The sequence below is a fragment of the Engraulis encrasicolus genome, chromosome 12 (assembly GCF_034702125.1).
Source record: "Engraulis encrasicolus isolate BLACKSEA-1 chromosome 12, IST_EnEncr_1.0, whole genome shotgun sequence".
Classification (NCBI taxonomy): domain Eukaryota; kingdom Metazoa; phylum Chordata; class Actinopteri; order Clupeiformes; family Engraulidae; genus Engraulis; species Engraulis encrasicolus.
This window is the reverse complement of record NC_085868.1, coordinates 56042000-56062927: the sequence shown is the minus strand read 5'-3', so window position 1 is coordinate 56062927 and position 20928 is coordinate 56042000. Positions and strand designations below refer to the sequence as shown.

The 20928-nt window shown below is 47.1% G+C and overlaps 1 protein-coding gene across 1 annotated transcript in view; it reads left to right on the top strand.

Annotated features, from left to right (window-relative positions):
• The window catches only part of LOC134459949 (matrix-remodeling-associated protein 5-like), a 43280-nt gene that overhangs the window by 9711 nt on the left and 12641 nt on the right, over nucleotides 1–20928 (top strand). The window contains exons 7-14 of the mRNA XM_063212455.1: nucleotides 3882–4154; nucleotides 4744–4944; nucleotides 5189–5444; nucleotides 5849–5977; nucleotides 7386–7807; nucleotides 8110–8352; nucleotides 8577–9302; nucleotides 9774–14310. Of these exons, the coding sequence (XP_063068525.1) occupies nucleotides 3882–4154; nucleotides 4744–4944; nucleotides 5189–5444; nucleotides 5849–5977; nucleotides 7386–7807; nucleotides 8110–8352; nucleotides 8577–9302; nucleotides 9774–14310 (6787 nt within the window). The remainder of the gene's footprint in view (nucleotides 1–3881; nucleotides 4155–4743; nucleotides 4945–5188; nucleotides 5445–5848; nucleotides 5978–7385; nucleotides 7808–8109; nucleotides 8353–8576; nucleotides 9303–9773; nucleotides 14311–20928) is intronic.

Below are 20928 nucleotides of genomic sequence, written 5' to 3'. Positions count from 1 at the left end.
CTGGACAAGGGAGGAGTAGTGGGTGCTGTGTTTTTAGATTTGACACTTAGATCTTTGACACTGTAAACCACTCAGTACTCCTCACAAAGTTAGTTAGCATTCAATTGTCTCCAAACATACTAAAATGGATTGAATCCTATCTATCTAATCGTTTCCAGTGTGTCAGGGTAAAGGATAAAACATCATCCCTCAGAGCATGCTCTATGGGGGTTCCGCAAGGCTCGATTTTGGGGCCTTTACTGTTCAGCGCTTACATCAATGATCTCCCACAAGTATGTGACGGTGTGGAGATATTGATGTATGCTGATGACACAGTGTTGTTCACACATGGTAAAGACCCAGTAGAAGTTGCAAGCACACTGACACAAACACTCACCAAGGTTACCAAGTGGCTGACCAGCTCTTGTCTCACACTTAATACTGATAAAACGGTCACTATGTTTTTTAAAAATAGATTTAAACTAAATCCTGTACCAAACGTATATGTAAATGGAAAACCATTGAAAAATGTTGACGAGTTTAAATACCTAGGAGTGACCTTGGATTCCACATTAACTTTTAAGAAACACATTAAAAAACTGGGCAACACTGTGAAATATAGCATAGCAAATTTTAGACATATTCGCAATTCTTTAACTATTGATGCTGCTAAGACCTATGTAAATGCCATGATAATGTCTCATATACATTATTGTATGTCAAGCTGGTCTCAGGCTAACAAGACTACCATGAAATCCATCTCATCACTTTACAAACAAGCTCTTAAAGTTTTGGACAGACGTCCATCTCAATTTCACCACTGTGCCATACTGGACAAGTATAACTTGCTCAGTTTTGACAACATAATTTTATATTCTGATGTGCGCCTTGTGCACAAAATCATTCACAACTCCGCTCCTCCACCTCTGAAAACCTTCATCCATCCTTGCTCTGAACAAATCAGCAGAACAACTAGATCCACCATCATAGGAAACTGTACCCTCCCAAGCCGGGTAACAGCATTTGCACAATCTGCTTTTTCCTTCAGAGCAACGAAACAATGGAATGCCCTTCCCACCCACCTAAAAAGCATTACAAACTTTTATTCATTCTCACGTGAAGTGAGGAAATGGCTTTCATGTAACCAGTGTTGTGACCACTAATAGTTTTGCACATGCCTGTTCTGACACTTTGCACATTGTAGTCTTTTTTGCATATGACATGTTTTTATTGTGTGTGTGTGCGTGTGTGTGGGTGTGGGTGTGGGTGTGTGTGTGTGGCAGGGGTTGTATGCCTGAGTGGCTGCTCCCATTTTACTGGATTGTATGTTTGTTTGTTTTTTTACCTGCCCAGGGACTGCAGATGGAAATTAGCTATTAGCTATAATCTGGTGCAGGTCATCTTTTTACTATGTAACTAATGTACTTTGCACATGGTCCCTGTTGAAATAAACCAATAAACTAAACTAAACTAGAGTAGAGTAGAGTAGAGTAGATATTAGGGTAACATTCAAGTCAAGTCAAGTCAAGTCAAGTCAAGTTTATTGTCAATTTCTTTACATGCACTGGTCATACAAAGAATTTGAAATTGCGTTTCTTGCTCTCCCATGCAGACATAGACTAATCTAGGTAAGGACATAGACAGTATAGACATAGACAGTACTCATACATGGACATAGACAGTATGGACGTAGACATTGCTCATACAGACATTTAAAGTGCAAGACTGGACAACAGAAGACTTGTAGAGAACATACATTAAGAGGAGGTATTTTGTTGTTCTTTTTTCTAAAAGTCCTTTATAGCGTTCTGACATAGTAATAGTAGCATTTGAAGAAATAAATAATTAAAAAAAGGTTTTTATTAAATACACCAGCAGCAGTATGTGTGTGTGTGTGTTTGTATGTGTTTTGTGTGCGTGTGTGCGTGCGTGTGTGTGTGTGTGTGTGTGTGTGTGTGTGTGTGTGTGTGTGTGTGTGTGTGTGTGTGTGTGTGTGTGTGTGTGTGTGTGTGTGTGTGTGTTTAGTGCAGGTAGAAAGTGCGGTGTGCGTCTGTGTGTGTGTACCTGTGTATGTGTGTGTGTGTGTGTGTGTGTGTGTGTGTGTGTGTGTGTGTGAGTATGAGTTGTGTGTCAGTGTGTGTATGTTTGGGTTTAGTGCAGAAAGTGCAGTGTGCTTGTGTGTGTGTGTGTGTGTGTGTGTGTGTGTGTGTGTGTGTGTGTGTGTGTGTGCGAGTGTGTGTGTGTGTGTGTGAGTGTGTGTGTGTGTGTGTGTGTGTGTGTGTGTGTGCATGTGTATGTTTTGAGTTAGTGCAGGTTGAAAGTTCAGTCACAGATGTAGTAGTGCAGGTGGAATGTTCAGTCGCAGATATGGTGGTGGGGATGAGGGGGGGGAGCGTTGTCAGTGGCCTGGCTGGCTAGAGGCTGACAGTGAAGGGAGAGTGGGTTGAGTGTTCAGTATCTTGATTGCTTGATGCATCGTGCTGCTTGCAAGCCTGGTGGTACGGGAACGGAGGCGCCTGTACCTCTTTCCAGAGGGCAGGAGGCTGAACAGTTTGTGTGCAGGGTGGCTTGTGTCTTTGATGATCATCAGTGCTTTTCGGGTGAGGCGTGCGGTGTAAATGTCCTGCAGGGAGGGGAGTGGTACTCCAATGATCTTCTTCGCTGTGTTCACAATATCAGTAGAATAGAGTATCAGGAGAATAGAGTAGCATTGATAACAGGAGAGCTGAGTAGAGTAACATTTATAACACGTGAGCAGAGTAGAGTAACATTTATAACATGTGAGCTGAGTAACATTTAATACGTAGATTGGAGCAGAGTTGGGTGACATAACATGAGAGGTGACATAACATGAGATTAGAGTAACATTTATAACATGGGAATAGAGCAACATTTGTGGCAGGGTAGAGTAACATTTACTAATCGCCGAGGAAATTAAGGTGTTCAAGAGCATACCTATTATTGCATAACATAGTAGCCCCTTAACGCACGCCGCTACATAAGTAGTATGCTGTAATAGTCACTGAAAAAAACGTAACTACACTACTATGACAGTGCACAGGGCCTGTAGTAATACATTACGACTGGGTTATTGCCATTCTGTTAACAGCTCATTTAAAACAGGAGCCGTGTCTTACTCGGTTAAATATTATATAGCACATGCTTGCATACATTCAGCCATTTATTCATTGTGTACATTCAACCATAAATTCATTGCATACATTCATCCATATATTCATTGTATATATTTAGCCTCGTATTCATTGTATACATTCAGCCATATATTTATTGCATACATTCAGCCATATATTCATTGCATACATTCAGCCATATATTCATAGTATACATTCAGCCATTTATTCATAGTATACATTCAGCCATTTATTCATAGTATACATTCATCCATATATTCATTGTATGCATTCAGCCATATATTTATTGTATACATTCAGCCATATATTTATTGTATACATTCAGCCATATATTTATTGTATACATTCAGCCATATATTTATTGTATACATTCAGCCATATATTCATTGTATACATTCAGTCATATATTTATTGTATACATTCAGTCATATATTTATTGTATACATTCAGTCATATATTTATTGTATACATTCAGCCATATATTTATTGTATACATTCAGCCATATATTTATTGTATACATTCAGCCATATATTCATTGTTTACATTCAGCCATATATTCATTGTATACATTCAGCCATATATTCATTGTATACATTCAGCCATATATTCATTGTTTACATTCAGCCATATATTCATTGTATACATTCAGCCATATATTCATTGTATACATTCAGCCATATATTCATTGTATACATTCAGCCATATATTCATTGTATACATTCAGCCATATATTCATTGCGCACATTCAGGTCACACCCTCTGAGGAGTTCCGGCCGTCGCTAGGCAACGTGTCGCTAGGGCTGACGGACGAGCACGGCAACAAGGTGGATCTGGACTGCGGCGTGGCGGAACCGGAAGGCTCTACGCGGGCCAGTTGGGCCCAGACCGGGCCGGGGGGAACCATCAGCGCCAACGTCTCCTTTCAACTGGACCTGTCATGCCCCATGGAGAGGGGCAGCTACGAGAGACTGTGGAGGCTTATAGCATACTATAGTGACACGCCAGCACACTTGCAGAGAGAGGTAAGGGTGTATGTGTGATGTGCCTGTGTGTGTGTGTGTGTGTGTGTGTGTGTGTGTGTGTATGAGCTCTGCTAAAACGTCATCGACCCACATTCTCTATTCTATTCTACTCTATTCTATTCTACTCTACTCTACACTACTGTACTCTTCTTCTACTCTACTCTACTGTACTCTACTCAACTATTCTACTCTATTCTACTCTACTATTCTACTCTATTCTATTCTACTATAATACTCTACTCTACTCTACTACTCGACTCTACTCTACTGTACTCTATTCTACCCCTACTCTAATACTCTACTACTCTTCTCCGCTGTACTCTACTCTACTCTACTCTACTCTACTCTTCTCTACTGTACTACTCTACTCTACTCTGCTCTATTCTACTCTACTCTACTCTACTCTACTCTACTCTACTCTATTCTACTCTACTCTACTCTACTCTACTCTACTCTACTATATTCTACTCTACTCTAATACTCTACTCTATTCCACTCTACTCTGCTCTACTCTACTCTACTCTACTCTACTCTACTATATTCTACTCTACTCTACTCTACTCTAATACTCTGCTCTACGCCATGCCAGGTGATGCTGAGTAAAGACCCGGATCTGAGTTATCGCTATCGTCAGGATTCAGAGCGTGATGCTCTCTACTTCACGGGGGTGCGTGCGAGCATAAGGGCCCGGCCCGACTGGGTCTTGCAGCCCGAACTGGACCTGCAGCTGAACCGGCGCCGATCCACAGGGAAACTGGTCCGACTAACACTCAGCGCCCGCACCTCACAGGTGAGACAGTGTGTGTGTGTGTGTGTGGTAGTAGTATTAGTTGTTGTAGAGTACAGTGACTTTATTGATTCCCAGGGGAAATTCAGGTGTGTGTGTGATCTGCTTCTACTGTACTCTACTACTCTGCACTGCTACTCTACTACTCTACTGCTACCTGGGTCATGTAGGTAGCGCCTGGTATACATGGGCCATAATACTACCACTACTCTATTCTACTACTACATACTACTCTACTCTCCACCAGGTTCTTGACCAGCAGGAGGCCCGGCGTCAGGACCGCGACTGGGTCTTCATCCAGAACCACAACCTCACCAAAACCTCCATCACCGCCGTAGTGGGCCAGCCTGTGCAGATGGACTGCGTGGTGACCAGCTCCGGCGACCCGGTTCTGACCTGGGTTCTGCCCAGTGGAACCAAAGTGGAGGCTCCGTATCGCGCTGCGGACGGGCGCTTGGGGGTGACCGAATCCGGATCGCTCTCCATCCACACGGCAGCACACGGTGATCACCAAATACTAACGCTGTTTTGGAGGTGGCAGTGTAACGTCTGGGGAACATTTCAGTTGCATGGTTCCCTAAACGTTTAAGGATCTACTAGAATACTTAACTTTTTCAGGTTTTGTCTATAACCAAGGAGAACATTCTTGAAATGTTAAATCTTGGTTTTGTTCAAGTTCAAGTTTATTACCATATCAACAGTATAAAATACAGTTGCTTGGGATGTCCTTTGGTGAGCTCACACATACAGCAATACAACTAAAAACACAAAACTAGGGGGGTTATGAAAGAAAAACAAGGATACATGAATAGATAAAAGGAATGACCCATACAAAACCATTGGAGACATTGAAAAGTGCAACGGAACATTGAAAGTCTAATGTTCCATTTCCGTTTTGTGTTGCTAGGTGATGCGGGACTCTACTACTGCGTGGCACACCTGGGCGGAGACTTCAGCGTGCTCCCCTTCCGCCTGGTGGTGGAGGAGTCCTCTAGCCCGCCCCCTGGTGGTGAGGGAGTGGCGGCGCCAGTCACAGGTAGGGCTGTTACAATATTATCTAACACTGTGCGATCTTGAGTTTTTGTAGCAAAGTTTGTGTCTGGCAGCGCAAGGAACACACTGAACTGATCAAACTACGTGAGGCGTATTAGGGCTTCCGCACACCGGTGTGACAGCACTTTTGCTTCCGACACAATTCCGACCCCCAAACCCAGTTTCACACGAACATAACATTGATAGTCAATGGGCTGTGCCCACAAAATAGAACTTGTCTCTAATCGCTATCCGACATCCGGGAATGTCTGCGGACATCGGCATCAGTGTGCAGGGTTCTATTGAAAACAATGGAATTGAACTTTTGCGGAGCGGTGCTCAGCACTTTGTCGGAGCTGCTGTGCGGAAGCCCTTACTTGTTGTTTTAAAGAAAAGTGATTCAGATGCCCCACATTGTGTTCCAACTCCCCTTACCTGTTATAAATTGAATGCAGATTCAGGACACTGTATCCCGATGCAAAGAGGCAGTATCGTTAAAGTCCATAAACTGTATTCTTCATTTTGTTGATCCGGTGCCGAGCACGTGACGCTGCCCTGTGTTGCGTCTGCCTCTCCTGACCTCAAGCTCTCAACTACTACACTACTCTAATACTACTCTACTACTCTACTCTACTCTACTCTACTCTACTCTACTCTACTACTCTACTCTACTCTAATACTACTCTACTACTCTACTCTTCTACTCTACTCTACTCTAATACTACTCTACTCTAGTCTACTACTCTACTCTACTCTAATAATACTCTACTACACTACTCTACTACACTACACTACTCTTCTACTCTACTCTACTCTACTCTACTACTATTCTACTACACTATTCTTCTACTCTACTCTACTCTACTCTACTCTAATACTACTCTACTCTAGTCTACTCTAATACTACTTTACTCTACTCTAGTCTACTCTACTCTGCTCTACTCTACTCTACACTACTCTACACTACTCTACTACTACTAGTCTACTCTACTACACTACTCTTCTCTTCTACTCTACTATTCTACTCTAATACTACTCTACTCTATTCTATTCTACTCTACTCTACTCTACTCTACTCTACTCTACTCTACTCTACTCTACTCTACTCTACTACTCTACTCTACTCTAATTCTACTCTACTACACTACTCTAATAATACTCTACTACACTACTCTTCTACTCTACTACACTACACTACTCTAATAATACTCTACTACACTACTCTTCTACTCTACTACACTACACTACTCTTCTACTCTACTCTACTCTACTCTACTCTACTCTACTCTACTCTACTCTACTCTACTCTACTCTACTCTACTCTACTCTACTCTACTCTACTCTACTCTACTCTACTCTAGTCTACTCTTCTACTCTACTTTACTCTACTAATATGACTCTACTACTGACAGGCATGGCTGTCGAGCGTGTCACCCTGCCCTGTGTTGCGTCTGCCTCTCCCGATCCGGAGATCCACTGGATCCTCCCCGACGGCCAGGTCCTCAGCCCCCTCTCCCGCGGCGCGCCCCGAGCTCAGCTGGCCCCCAATGGCTCCCTGGTGCTTCCCCAGGGACAGCTGTCGGATAACGGATACTACAAGTGCGTGGCGGTCAGCGCGCACGGCGTGGACGCCCTCGCCACCAAGCTCACGCTGTCCCGTCGCCCCGGGCGACCGCTGCAGAGGCCTAGTGGCGGGCGACCTCAAGGGGCCAGGAAGGTGTCGACACAGGTGACGGCCCCCAGAGGGGAGAAGAAGGAGAAGAAGGAGAAGAAGAAGGAGGAGGAGGAAGAGGCGTCGGGAGATGAGGGGAGCGTACAGGAGTTGGAGGAGGAGGTGAGTGCACACTCACAAACACACCAACACACACACACACACCAACACACACACACACACACACACACACACACACACACACACACACACACACACACACACACACACACACACACACACACACACACACACACACACACACACACACACACACACACACACACACTTCAACACACACACTGAGGATGAAGAGCAGGTAACCTATTCATTTATTTTCTCTCTCTCTCTCTCTCTCTCTCTCTCTCTCTCTCTCTCTCTCTCTGTCTGGCTCTCTCTCTCTCTCTCTCTCTCTCTCTCTGCAGGTTATCCCGGTGGCGTCTCCTCCTCCTTCTAGAAGGCGGTTTCCTCAGGGAGGGGTGCGAGGCGGTCACCCGTCCCGAAACTCTTGGAGGCGGCCGGGGGTGCCCATCAGGAAACCCATCGCTAGGCAACCCATCGTCAGGCAACCCATCGCCAGGCCCAACTCCCCCGCCACCAATGACAGGGAGAAGGAGAGGGGCGTGTCAGACTCCACCCGACGACGCATCGGCCTATCCAACAACCAGGTGTGTGTGTGTGTGTGGGTGTGAGCGTGAGTGTAGGTGATTTTTGTGAATGTCTTATATGTGTATGTTTAGTTTAACTGCATATTGGAGAGTGGTCAAACACAATGTCAAATTTCTGTGTTAACCCTGTAACAGATGTTTTTTTTAGAAAAAAATTACACTTGACTTGACCTGTCTTGACTTGTTGACTTGACCTGTCTTGACTTGTTGACTTGACTTGGCAGATCGATCCTGAGCGGTGGGCCAACATCCTGGCCAAGGTCCGCCACAGAACCAAGAGCACGACGCTGAGTCCCGCCCGGACGACTGCGGATATAATGACCCCTACTACTACACCGGAGTCAGAGGCTACAGAGACCACCACAGAGACCCCTGCAGACAGCACAGAGGAGGAGGAGGAGGATGAAGAGGCGGCGACCACGGACGCCACTCCACAAACACCACACACCACCACCGAGGGTCCAGAGGATTATCCAGAAGAGGAGGAGGACCTGTTCACTACTGAGTCCACAATAACTCCAGAACCGACCACCACCACCACGGCGGACCTCACCTGGACCCACTCGACAGTAGAACCCTCAACAGAACCCACTGAGGAGGATATAGAGGATCTGACACCTACAACAGAACCAACACTGGACTACGACGACTCAGATCTGCTCACTGAAACCACAACAGAAACTCCTCTGGAGGAGGAAACTCCAACTCCCACAATCCCTTTCGACTACGAGGAAGAGGAAGATGAAGACGAAGAGTTTACTACGACCCCCACCCCCACGTCCGAGACTCCTCTCGACCTAGACAAGGATTTGGCCCTTGACCCCACGACAGAGCTGCCGCTGGACATTCGCTCGCTCTACTCGGAGGAGCAGACACACGTCATCTACCAGATCTCCGAGCCGGACACCGACACGGACACGTACACAGAGAGCGCGCGCACACTGCAGCGGGTGAGTCCTCTTTTATCCAGCCATGTATATATTCATTTATTTATTTATCTCTATATCCTGCCTGGAGCATTTATCTGCTTTGTCAGTTGCTTTGTTTTGTTGTCCTTGTTTTGTTTTATGTTACTGTTACTATCAGAGGCGATTCTAGGGTCAGGTGGGGCCCCAAGCGAAAATCCAAAAGAATGAATATTTGAACCAAAATCACCTCTACAGTAGTACAGTATGGGCTGTTATTCACTATCTAGGGGCTTGGGGGCCCCAAGCGGCTTCCTGCCTTGCCTGGTGGCAAGATGCGCCTCTGGTTACTATGTTACTGTTGTTGTGTGCATTGCAAGCATTTACTTTTTTGATGTCAGTCTTGTGTTGTTTGTGTAAGCTTTAACTACTTTTACCTGCAACCAAATCTACCTTTGGGAATAAATAAAGTCACCTTACCTTACCTTACCTTATCATACCTTACCTCACCACCAGGTCACAGAACGCCCTCAACTAGCCACCAGCACCACTGCTACGACTGCTGCTGACGTCATCGATTATGATGATGACGATCTGCCAGATGAGGAGGGAGACGGTGACATCGCCACGGATACAGAAACCACCACGACTGCACGGACGACGCAGGGGAGAGAGCGACACACATCGCGTGCGAGAGACAGACATACCTCGACACCTCAGGGCTCAAGAGACAGGCAGACGACTCCGGCCAAAGACACGCAAACGACACGGAGCAGAGTCGGACACACATCACAGGGAAGAGGAAGAGGAAGAGGCGGACACACAACACGCACACAATACCCTCACGCAACACACACAGGAGGAGGCCGATACACCATACAGACCAAAGACACTCAGACGACCTCTGGCAGAGATAGACACACACCGCAGACAAGTGGTGGCAGACACGCAACACATTCAGAAGACACACTCACAACACATGCTGTTGACACACACACAACACATGCTGAAGACACGCACACAACACAGTCCAGAGACAGACACACAACCCAGACGAAGCACAGACACATGACCGAGGTTGAAGAAAGCCAGACCACCACTCAGGTACGGCAGAGAGGGAGAACACAGACGCCAGGCGGACACAGACACGGACACAGACACAGAGAGGAGCCAGAACGCAGAACCACTGCCGAGGGCGACGACGACGAGAGACGCACAGAGCCGTCTGGCCACAGACCGAGCGGTGAAGACCAACAACAGACACACGCCAGCTCCAGCTCCAGAGGTCGAGAGGAGGATAGGCACGCTAGCAACAGCAACGCTGGCCAAAGACCAGGTCAGCCTGAACACGATCACAAACAAACAAGTGGGACTGATCAAACAAGCGGGACAGATCAAAGGCACACCAGTACCACTGATCAGAAGCAGAGAGGCGGCAAACGGCTACGAGTGGACTCCGACCAAAAGCACGGCACTCGGACCAGACAAAGAGAACGGATCAATGCTGAGGACAGACATGAAGCTGACGCATCAAAAAAGACTGGACATGGAATTAATTCTAACTCTAACTCCAAAGACGGACTGTCTAAGACGGATCACAGACTCGGTGCTGATGCTGAGAACAGACATTCATCAAAGACGGGTGAGGAGATCAGTACTGATGCAGACCAAAGACACTCCTCGAGGTCTGGTCAAACACATTCCGCTAATGGTGATGGTGAAAGACTTAATACAGACACTAGCCAAGCTGGCCAAAGACATAGCACAGATGTTGAGGGCAGAGACTCTAAAACTGGCCAAAGAGTTAATGCAGATGTTGACAACAGAGACTCTAAGACTAGCCAAAGAGTTAATTCTAACCTTGACGACGGACAGCCTTCTCAGGGCAAACAGTCTTCTCAGGGTGGCCATCGGCAGGGGGGCAGGGGACGGGGGAGGAACAGATCTCAGGGAAGAGGAAACAGGAAGCAGGGTGGCGTTCAGGATCAGGAGGAAACGAGGCGATCTCAGGTAACTACAGGTGTGACCAATCAGGGCAGCCGTGGTATGGGTGAGGAGAATGGAAGGGGTGGACGACCTCAGGGAAGTGGCACTCGCATGGCGGGGCAAGGTGAGGAGAGGCAAGGTGAGGAGAGGCAAGGTGAGGAGAGGCAAGGTGAGCAGGATGAGAGAGGAGGGAGCACAGGTGGGTCTAGGAGTTCCCTCACGCCCTTGCGACCTCCTGCACCCTCTCCTACCAGCATCACGTACGATGTGAACCCTCGCACCCGTCTCACCGCACATCCAACAACTCCTGCCGCTATCCCCTACTCCACCTCCACCTCCACCTCCACCTCCACGCTTGACCCCTCCGCCTCTCCCTCCCCCAGCAGCGACACTCCTCTCCAGGGCAGAGGATCCCGCAGGCGTCCTGGTGGTGGTGGTGGAAGGAGGAGGCGTCCTGGAGGAGGCCGCACTAGGAACAAACCTGGTTCCCCTACCTCGTCCCCGTCCCCATACCCCTACCCCTCCTCCTCCTCCTCCTCCTCTCCGTCTCCTTCCCAGGCTGTGCCTGCTGGTGCTTCTGCTTCGCCCAGGACCAGAATAGAAACATCGGGGCGAGCCAAGAGCACGGCAGCCAATGGCGCGGCAGCCAAGCCCGACTCCACTGTTCCACTCGATGGCGGCCAGACGTTGTCATCAGGCACAGCGGTGGTGACTCACCGGCACAACACTGGCTCTTTATCCCCCGACGCCCGAGACCCCGCAGTGCCGCCCCGCACCCCAGAACTCGCGCCTGAGCAGCAGCAGCCAGGCTCCGCACGTGACCGTGGTGGCACCGCGCCACGCGTTTCCACCTCATTGGACACTGACTCCTCCAGGCAGGACGGACGGGTCCCACAAACGCACACACACACATCTGAGGAGCCTGGGAGAACGAACACACGCACACACACATCTGAGGAGCCTGGGAGAGTTTCTCCAGAGCCTAGCAGCAGTTTCCCATCTTCTGAGTCCTCGCGCGGTCTGGAGGATTTCACGCCATCCCATAATAATCATCATCATCATCATCATCATCGCCGTCCGGAACAGGCCTCAGCGGGGGGGACTCACAGAGGGGCCCCCCCTCAAGACCGGACGCAACACACACACTCGCAGCCCTCGCTCACACACACACACACAGGAACCTCTCACGATCACACACACACCACACACACACACTCCAGAGTGGAGCCAGATGCTGCTGAGGCGAGCAGGAAAGATGACAAGCGTGACGGGCCAGGAACGGGCCCCAGCGATGATGTCATAATGGGGTTGCCACGGCACCCGTCGTCCTCAGCTGCCCCGACCAGTCAGGGCGAGGAGGGGGGTGACGTCTTCGGAGGAGGAGGAAGTAGAAGCAGCAGCAGCAGCAGCAGCAGCTCCAGCGGAGACCTGGGTCAAACAGATGGCGGTGCCGGTGGCCGTGACGACGACGGGGCAGATCAGGAGTATCGAGTTACTGCGAAGAAACCAGATCGGGGAACGGGAGCGAACCAAGAACCGATTAGAACCTTTTCTTCTGTGGGACAGGAACCCTCAGGGGGTACCTCTGCTGGACGTGGTGGTGGTGGTGGTGGTGTTGGTGGTGGTGGTGCTGGTGGTGTTGGTGGTGGTGGTGGTGTTGGTGGTGGTGGTGGTTCTCCGGATGGAAAACCTAATTCTGCTACAGCAACGGGTCCTGAAGCCTCCAAACCCAAGCCCAAGCCCACCATCGAGACCACAGAACCAGACTCTGCCGCCGCTGCCAATCCGCTATTACCCTCCAGAGAGAGACCCCACGTGCCCGCAGCGCACCCAGATGCCAGTGTTACGCTTGGCACCACAGGTGGCATAGACCAGCTTGGAGACACACACAGGGAGACAGCTCCTAGACCAGGACTCACACACACACAGCACACACACTCCAGCTCCGGTGGCCAAGGATACACTCACACACAGCACACACAACACAACGCCGGCCAAGAGCAGACTCAAACACACACGCACACGCAGCACGGTGGTGGTTCAAGCCCTGATCGTACACACACACAGAGTCCTAGCTCAGGAGACACACACACGATGAAAGATTCCAGGCCTGGCCAAGGATACACCTACACACACACACACACGCAGCAAAGCAGCGGCCAAGGACTGAACACTCATCGTACACACACACAGGACGTTCCTGGACGGGGCCAAGGCCAAGGCCGAGCGCCTGTATCCAGGGAGGGGGAACATAGTGATGGGGGAACCAACATCAACAGGGAGCGAGACTTCAGGCCAGGACAGAGGACACACACGCACACACAGCTAAACGCTAATCCAGCACAGACTCCTACACACACACAGCACACGCCAAATCTAGGGCAGACACACACGCACACGCACACACAGCAGAGGCCCAGCTCAGGACAGAATAACACACACTCTGATCATCACAGGCTTAGCCCCGAGCAGACCTACACACACACACATCACAGACCTAACACCGGGCAAACGTACACACACACCACCCATCATAGACTTATCCCAGGACAGACCAACATACACACAATTCACAGATTTAACGGCAACCAGACGCGAACAGGCCTAGATCACAGAACTAACCCGGAGCAGACACACACATACACACACACAGATCCACAGAGACCCAACTCAGGACAAACTTTGAACGTTGAAAGAGAGAGGGAGAGGGAGAGAGCGCCGACTCCCGGCGTGCGAGTGCTTCTCCCGTCAGACCCCATCAGACATACGGGTGGTGCTGCCATCCCCAGACTTCAGCCCTCCACCGCCTCACCCCCTCCACCCTCCACCCCCTTCCCCATGACCCCACCTCGCTCTCACCCCCGCTCCGGCTCGGGCAATGGCACCCTCCCCCAGCCCCAGTCCAGCGTGTCGCCGGTGCAAGTGCCCGCAGGACGCGGGAAGCCGCGGATATCCTCCTCTAACGTTACCGTTACTGTGACTGTGGCGGCGGAGGGCGACGCCCACCTGCCGTGCGCCGCCAGCGGGGAGCCACGCCCCTTCCTGTCCTGGACCAAGGTCTCCACAGGTGAGGCCAATACACACACACCTGAGCACACACACCTGAGCACACACACAGCACATCACAAAGCTAACACACGGCTTACATACCAACATAACATAACACAACGGTCCTGGACCAAGGTCTCCACAGGTGAGGCCAATACACACACACCTGAGCACACACACCTGAGCACACACACAGCACATCACAAAGCTAACACACGGCTTACATACACAAGGCTTACTCTCCTGTCCTGGACCAAGGTCTCCACAGGTGAGACTACTACTGTACACACACACCTGAGCACACACACAGCACATCACAAAGCTAACACACGGCTTATACACCGACATAACATAACACTAAGATTACTCTCCTGTACTGGACCAAGGTCTCCACAGGTGAGGTGAATACACACACACCTGAGCACACACACAGCACAGCACAAATCTAACACACGGCTTATACCCCGACATAACATAATGGGAGCATCATGAGTCCTAGAGGTTTGTGGGCTGCCTTTCACACTGCACAGTCAGCGTCCACGTTCTATCCATGGGTAGCAGGCATTCATTTTCAATGGAGCCCGATCATTGCATGTGGACGTCTGCGCAGGAAAATAGACTCGAGTTCTATTTTCAACGAGCATTGCGGACATGTCCGGTCTGCCGCTTGCTGGGCCGGACATGCGCCGCACTGACACCGCGCTCCCGTGTGCAAGGCATGTTTTCATACCTTTTCAATACCGGACACGTTAAGTGGACGTCTCTCGCTTGCGGTGTGTACGCACCTTTACGCACAGCTTACACAACAACACAGGGCGACACTAAGCTTACCCTATCGTCCTGGACCAAGGTCTACACACACATGCTGACATAGCACAGCACAAAGATAACACACGGCTTACACTCTCCAACATAACATAACACAACGCTCTTAAGGGCCGTACACACACGTCGCTGCTATTTACTCGCTACTTGCTCACTCGCCTACTTGCCACTCGCTCCGGGTGATTTTGTTTACTGGTTGTCATGGTTCCCGCTGTCCGCGCCAATAACATCCGTACGAAACAAAATGTAGGCCTACGCTGTTTAACGTTGATCGTGTGCTGTGCACAACCATGCATATGAGCCTTTGATGGTGTACACTGTATGTATTTTCCTCAACACTTTTAAGCAAAGTGTGATGGCGTGCAGAAGTTGGGTGGTCAGAACACCACAGGGGCAACGTCACCTGTCAATAATCTGTATTCTGCATTCCAATTGGTTACTCGCTGAACTCGCGTCGCTCGAAGATAAAATAAGTTTATCTCGGAACCCGCCCACATCGCATCGCTTGTACTCTTCTCGCCTCTTCGCCAGCGAGACTCGCTGGAACAAGTAGACATTCTATTGACTTCATCCGCTGAGCGAGTAACTAGCAGCGACAAGTGTGTACGGCCCTATACACCAACATATTCTACTGCTTACTCCTGCTTACTCCTGCATATGGCAGTGGTCTGCAGGGGTAAACGGTTTATACTCCAACAATAGCATGACACACCGCTTACACACCACGCCTGCTTACATTTCAACATAGCGTGACACAATGCTTACAGTCACACCTACCATGGCACAACACTTACAGTCACATCAAGCATGGCACAACACTTACAGTCACATCAAGCATGGCACAACACTTACAGTTACACAACATTAAGCTTACACACCACACCTGCTTGCACTCCAATATAGCATGGCACAAAATGTAGACACTGCTTACACTCCAATATAGCATGGCACAAAGCTTACATTGCTGTGGTCATCACAGGTAAACTATTTACTTAGGGCAGAGGGTAGAGTCATTCAGTGCTTACAGAGTGGAATGGTCTCCAGCCGCGTATAGAGGACGATGGAGTTTAGTCAAAGGCTGCCCCCCGAAGTGTCGCCAAGATGGCCGCCAAGTGGAGAGACTTATACAGACGGACTTTGGTTTAGTTACCTCAAGTAGGCCTATGTATTTACATAGTACATAGTACATAGTAATATAGTAATTTACTATAGTAGGCCTATGTATTTACTGTAGTACTCTTTATAGCTAACCACCAACTTTATTCAGTTCATTGCTTTCAGCACACCTTGACATTCAACACAGCATGACCCAATCCAGTTCACAAACACACCCAGCTCTACTATGGGTCCTGCTGATAATTGCAGCTCTCCCTCTCCTGCTGTATCACTTGGGGATCAAACTACACAGGCAATAAGTAGCCCCTCTCATCACCTACAGATGGCCCTTCTTAATGTCAGATCACTTCGTAATAAAACATTTCTGGTACATGACATTATCACCTCCCATAAATTAAGCTGTATGTTCCTTACTGAAACATGGCTTGATACCTCAGGCAACTATGAACTTCTTGAGGCATCACCACCTGACTTTTCCTTTGCCCACTGCTCTCGTGAACATCAGAGAGGGGGGGGTGTAGCAGCCCTTTTTTCTCACATGCTTCCCTGCAAGACTGTTTCTTTTGGTCCATATGCTGCTTTTGAATATTTAGCCCTGAGGCAATCAAATAATTTACTCATTGTCACAGTCTATCGTCCACCACAATATAATGCGGGTTTTATTTCTGATTTCGAGGATTTTTTATCTAATACTGTGACCAACTATGACTGTATTCTTATTTCTGGTGATTTTAATATTCATGTTGATAACATGGCTAACTCCCTGGCAATTCAGTTCACAGAGCTTTTGTCATCCTTCGAGTTCACACAACATATGTCTGTCCCTACTCACAGCCATGGCCACACCTTAGATCTGGTCATTTCAAAAGGCTTAGACGTCTCTATAAATGGCACCTTAGATGTTGGTTTTTCTGACCACCTCTGTATATATTTTAGTGTCTCCTGGCCAACGACTAGACATGTATCTGGTGTGAAAAAGGTTCTCAGACGCAGGATCAGGGAAGATACCCCAGAAAATTTTATTTTGACCTTTAATGCTGCTCGGTCATGTGACCTGAGCCAGATATCTGTGCCATCTGTCTCCCCCATGGGCTCTGTTTGTGACTCTATTGTATCCCCCTGTTGCGACACCTTAGTCAAGTCTTTTAACTCTGCTGTGATGCAAACTATAAACAGTATTGCACCATTGCATGTTAAGACTATCTCAGGAAAACGTAGGTCACCCTGGAGAACCTCACAGACAATTAACACATCTAAAAGAATCTGTCGCATTTACGAACGAAAATGGCGTAAATCTAAACTGCAGGCTGACTTTGTAAACTATAAGAATCATATTCTTATGTATAACAATGAAATCAAGAAAGCTCGAAGGCAGTACTTCTCTCAGATCATTGCTGAAAATTCAAATAACGCTAAAATACTGTTCAATACCATTGATAAACTTATCAACCCTCCACTTACAATTCCTACAGAGCTCCACTCTGTAGAGAAATGCAATGAGTTTGCAACTTTTTTTAGTGATAAAATTTTAACTATAAGGAGCAATATCATACCGTCTAATACTGATGTCAGCTACATTTCTCCATGTCAATTTCTGCCCAGCCAAGCCTGTCTCCCCAGTTTTACTCCTATTCATCAAGATGAGTTAGGAGAGATAGTTCGACAGCTAGGCTCTGCTACCTGCTCCCTTGACCCTATACCTACTAAATTGCTCAAAGAGGTCTTCAGCTGTTTAGCTACTGACATTTTAAATATTGTTAATTCATCACTCCTCTCTGGTACTTTCCCTTCCTGTCTTAAACATGCATTGGTTACTCCTCTGTTAAAGAAACATACCCTTGATCCCTTAGCTTTTGAGAGTTATAGGCCCATTTCAAACTTACCATTTTTAGGTAAAATCCTTGAGAAGGTTGCCTACAAGCAGCTTTACTCTTATCTGTCCCACAACTCCCTTTTCGATGCCTACCAATCTGGATTCCGTGTGAATCATAGTACAGAGACTGCTTTGATCAGAGTTGTCAATGATCTTAAAATGGCCACTGATAACCATAAAGTATCTGTTCTGGTTCTTCTAGACTTAAGTGCTGCGTTTGACACTGTGGATCATACGATTTTAATCCAACGACTACAAGATCAAATCGGCATTTGCGGTAGTGCCCTTGCCTGGATCACTTCTTATTTAAATGGGAGATCCTTCTCTGTCACTATTAACAATTTCTTCTCTGACTCTATGGATACCTCTCATGGGATACCTCAGGGATCAATCCTGGGCCCTCTGCTTTTTAATTTATATATGCTACCACTTGGGCATATCATCCGGCACCATGGTCTTTCATATCACTCCTATGCAGATGATACCCAGTTGTACATTTCTTTTTCCCCTGACGACCCCAGTCCAGTAAATGACCTAATAAGTTGTGTCTCAGACATCAAAAACTGGATGGGTCAGAATTTTTTATTGTTAAACGACAGCAAGACAGAGATTTTAGTTGTAGGCCCCAAGGCTCGTAGAGAACATCTTTGTACGTTTTTAGCCCCCCTTCAGGTAATACCTTGTGATGATGTCAGAAATTTGGGTGTGACCCTTGATACAGATCTTAATTTTAACAAACATATATCTGTTATCACTAAGACGGCATTTTACCATCTGCGAAATATTACTAAAGTACGTGGCCTCTCGTCTCCTCAGGACTCTGAAAAGTTAGTTCATGCTTTTATCTCCAGCCGCCTTGATTACTGCAACTCCCTATATGCCGGGCTCACTAAACAGGCACTCAACAAACTCCAACTCATTCAGAATACAGCTGCCAGAATACTGACAAGAACATCCAAATTTGGACACATCACCCCAATTCTGAAATCTCTTCACTGGCTGCCTGTACAACAAAGAATACATTTTAAAATACTTCTGATCACTTTTAAAGCAGTAAATGGCTTGGCCCCTACCTACATCTCTGACATCATCCCTCCATACCATCCTACCCGTTCGTTGAGAACATCAAATAAAGGTCTTTTATGCGTCCCCAAAATTAACACCAACACTGCACATGGTGCTTTTAGTTATTGTGCCCCTACCCTTTGGAATTCCCTCCCCCTAGAACTAAGGTCAGTGACTTCTACTCCCGCTTTTAAAAAGGGTCTTAAAACGTTTTTATTTACACAAGCTTTTGGTTGAGTTGATTTTTATTGACATTGTTTTATTTCCTAAGGGTTTTTATGTGTTTTATTTTTTACTTTGATTTTACTTTTATTCTATTTATTTTGCTCTGGGCCCTTGCAGACTATGTGTCTAGTCTAGTGTTTGGTGTTTAAAAGGTCTTATCATTGCAATGGGTTTTATTTTGTTTTATTTCTACCTATTATTATATATGTTTATATTTTCACTCAGTTTTAGTGCTGTTTTTAAATTTTCTACTTTTCCTCCTTTTAATCTTACAGCACATTGAGTCTATGTAAGCCATATGAAATGTGCTTTATAAATAAACTTGACTTGACTTGACTTGACTATACAGTGTACTACTCTTTATACAGTATAAGATGATGGATTTATACATGACAACGGACGTGAAGACTACTTCCAGAGAAGGGATAAAGCTATTCACTTCTTATATTGTTAAACATTCGTAGAGTTGAGTGGAGTTTAGTAATGCATTTAGTACTGTAAATAAAATCATTTTCATTATAGCATTACAGGATTGTAGATTTCTCTATCTTTGTTAGACTTCTAGATGGTATTGCATAATATTATTACCATTGGAGTGCAATAGGAGCCTTTTCTTCATTGCTTCTTCGGGAGGCTGGAATTTGTAATTGCTGAAATTAAGGAGCAGGATGGAATTTATTTGCACTTGCTGCTGGAAAACAGGATTCCGTTTATTGGTCAATAGAGGAGCGCAACGCGGCCGTTAAGCACTTACGACGGGGAATTCCAGATATTACCCACGTGCAGAGGGAAACGAGTTAATAACCGCAGCAGTTTTATGGAGTAATCGCAATGTATGTTTTTAACTGCAGCGTTTTTATGGAATAAGTAATTGCTATGTATGGGTGCAGCTATTCATGTCATATACATACGTACCATAGAGAGGAGACTGAACTACAGAGTTAATATGTTGTCAGCAGGTCATGGAACATGCACTACATAATAATAATAATCGCTTTATGGAGTAATCGCAACGTATGGGTATGTATTCAGGGCTGCTGACAGCTTTGGCTGGGCCCGGGTGGGGTGCTGACAGGGAGAGGACAAAGGGGACAGTTGTCCTGGGCCCAGAGAGAGAGGGGGCCCAGAATTGGGTTCCCATTACATTGTATCTTTTGGGCAGGGAGGTGGTTTCAGATTACGTTGTCCGTCGCCCTGCCAAAGTTCAAATCATCTCAAAGCCCCCCCATACGATACACACAGTGTAATGGGAACCTAATTATGGGGCCATCCTCTCTCCCTGGGCCTGGGACAACTGACTCCTCCTTTGTCCCTCTCGTTGGCTTCCCTGGGGGGAGATATTTACTGAGATGACTGAAGCACACTATAATATGTTTTCATTTATTTACTGCATGTAGAGAGGACTGACGCAAGTAATATCTTTTCAACAGCTCATGGAACACGCACTGCATAATAATAAATTACTAGAAATGCAGTTTACATGTTCCAGCGAGCGAGCCAAGTTTATTTTAAGGATTTCAACTTCTCCTGCGG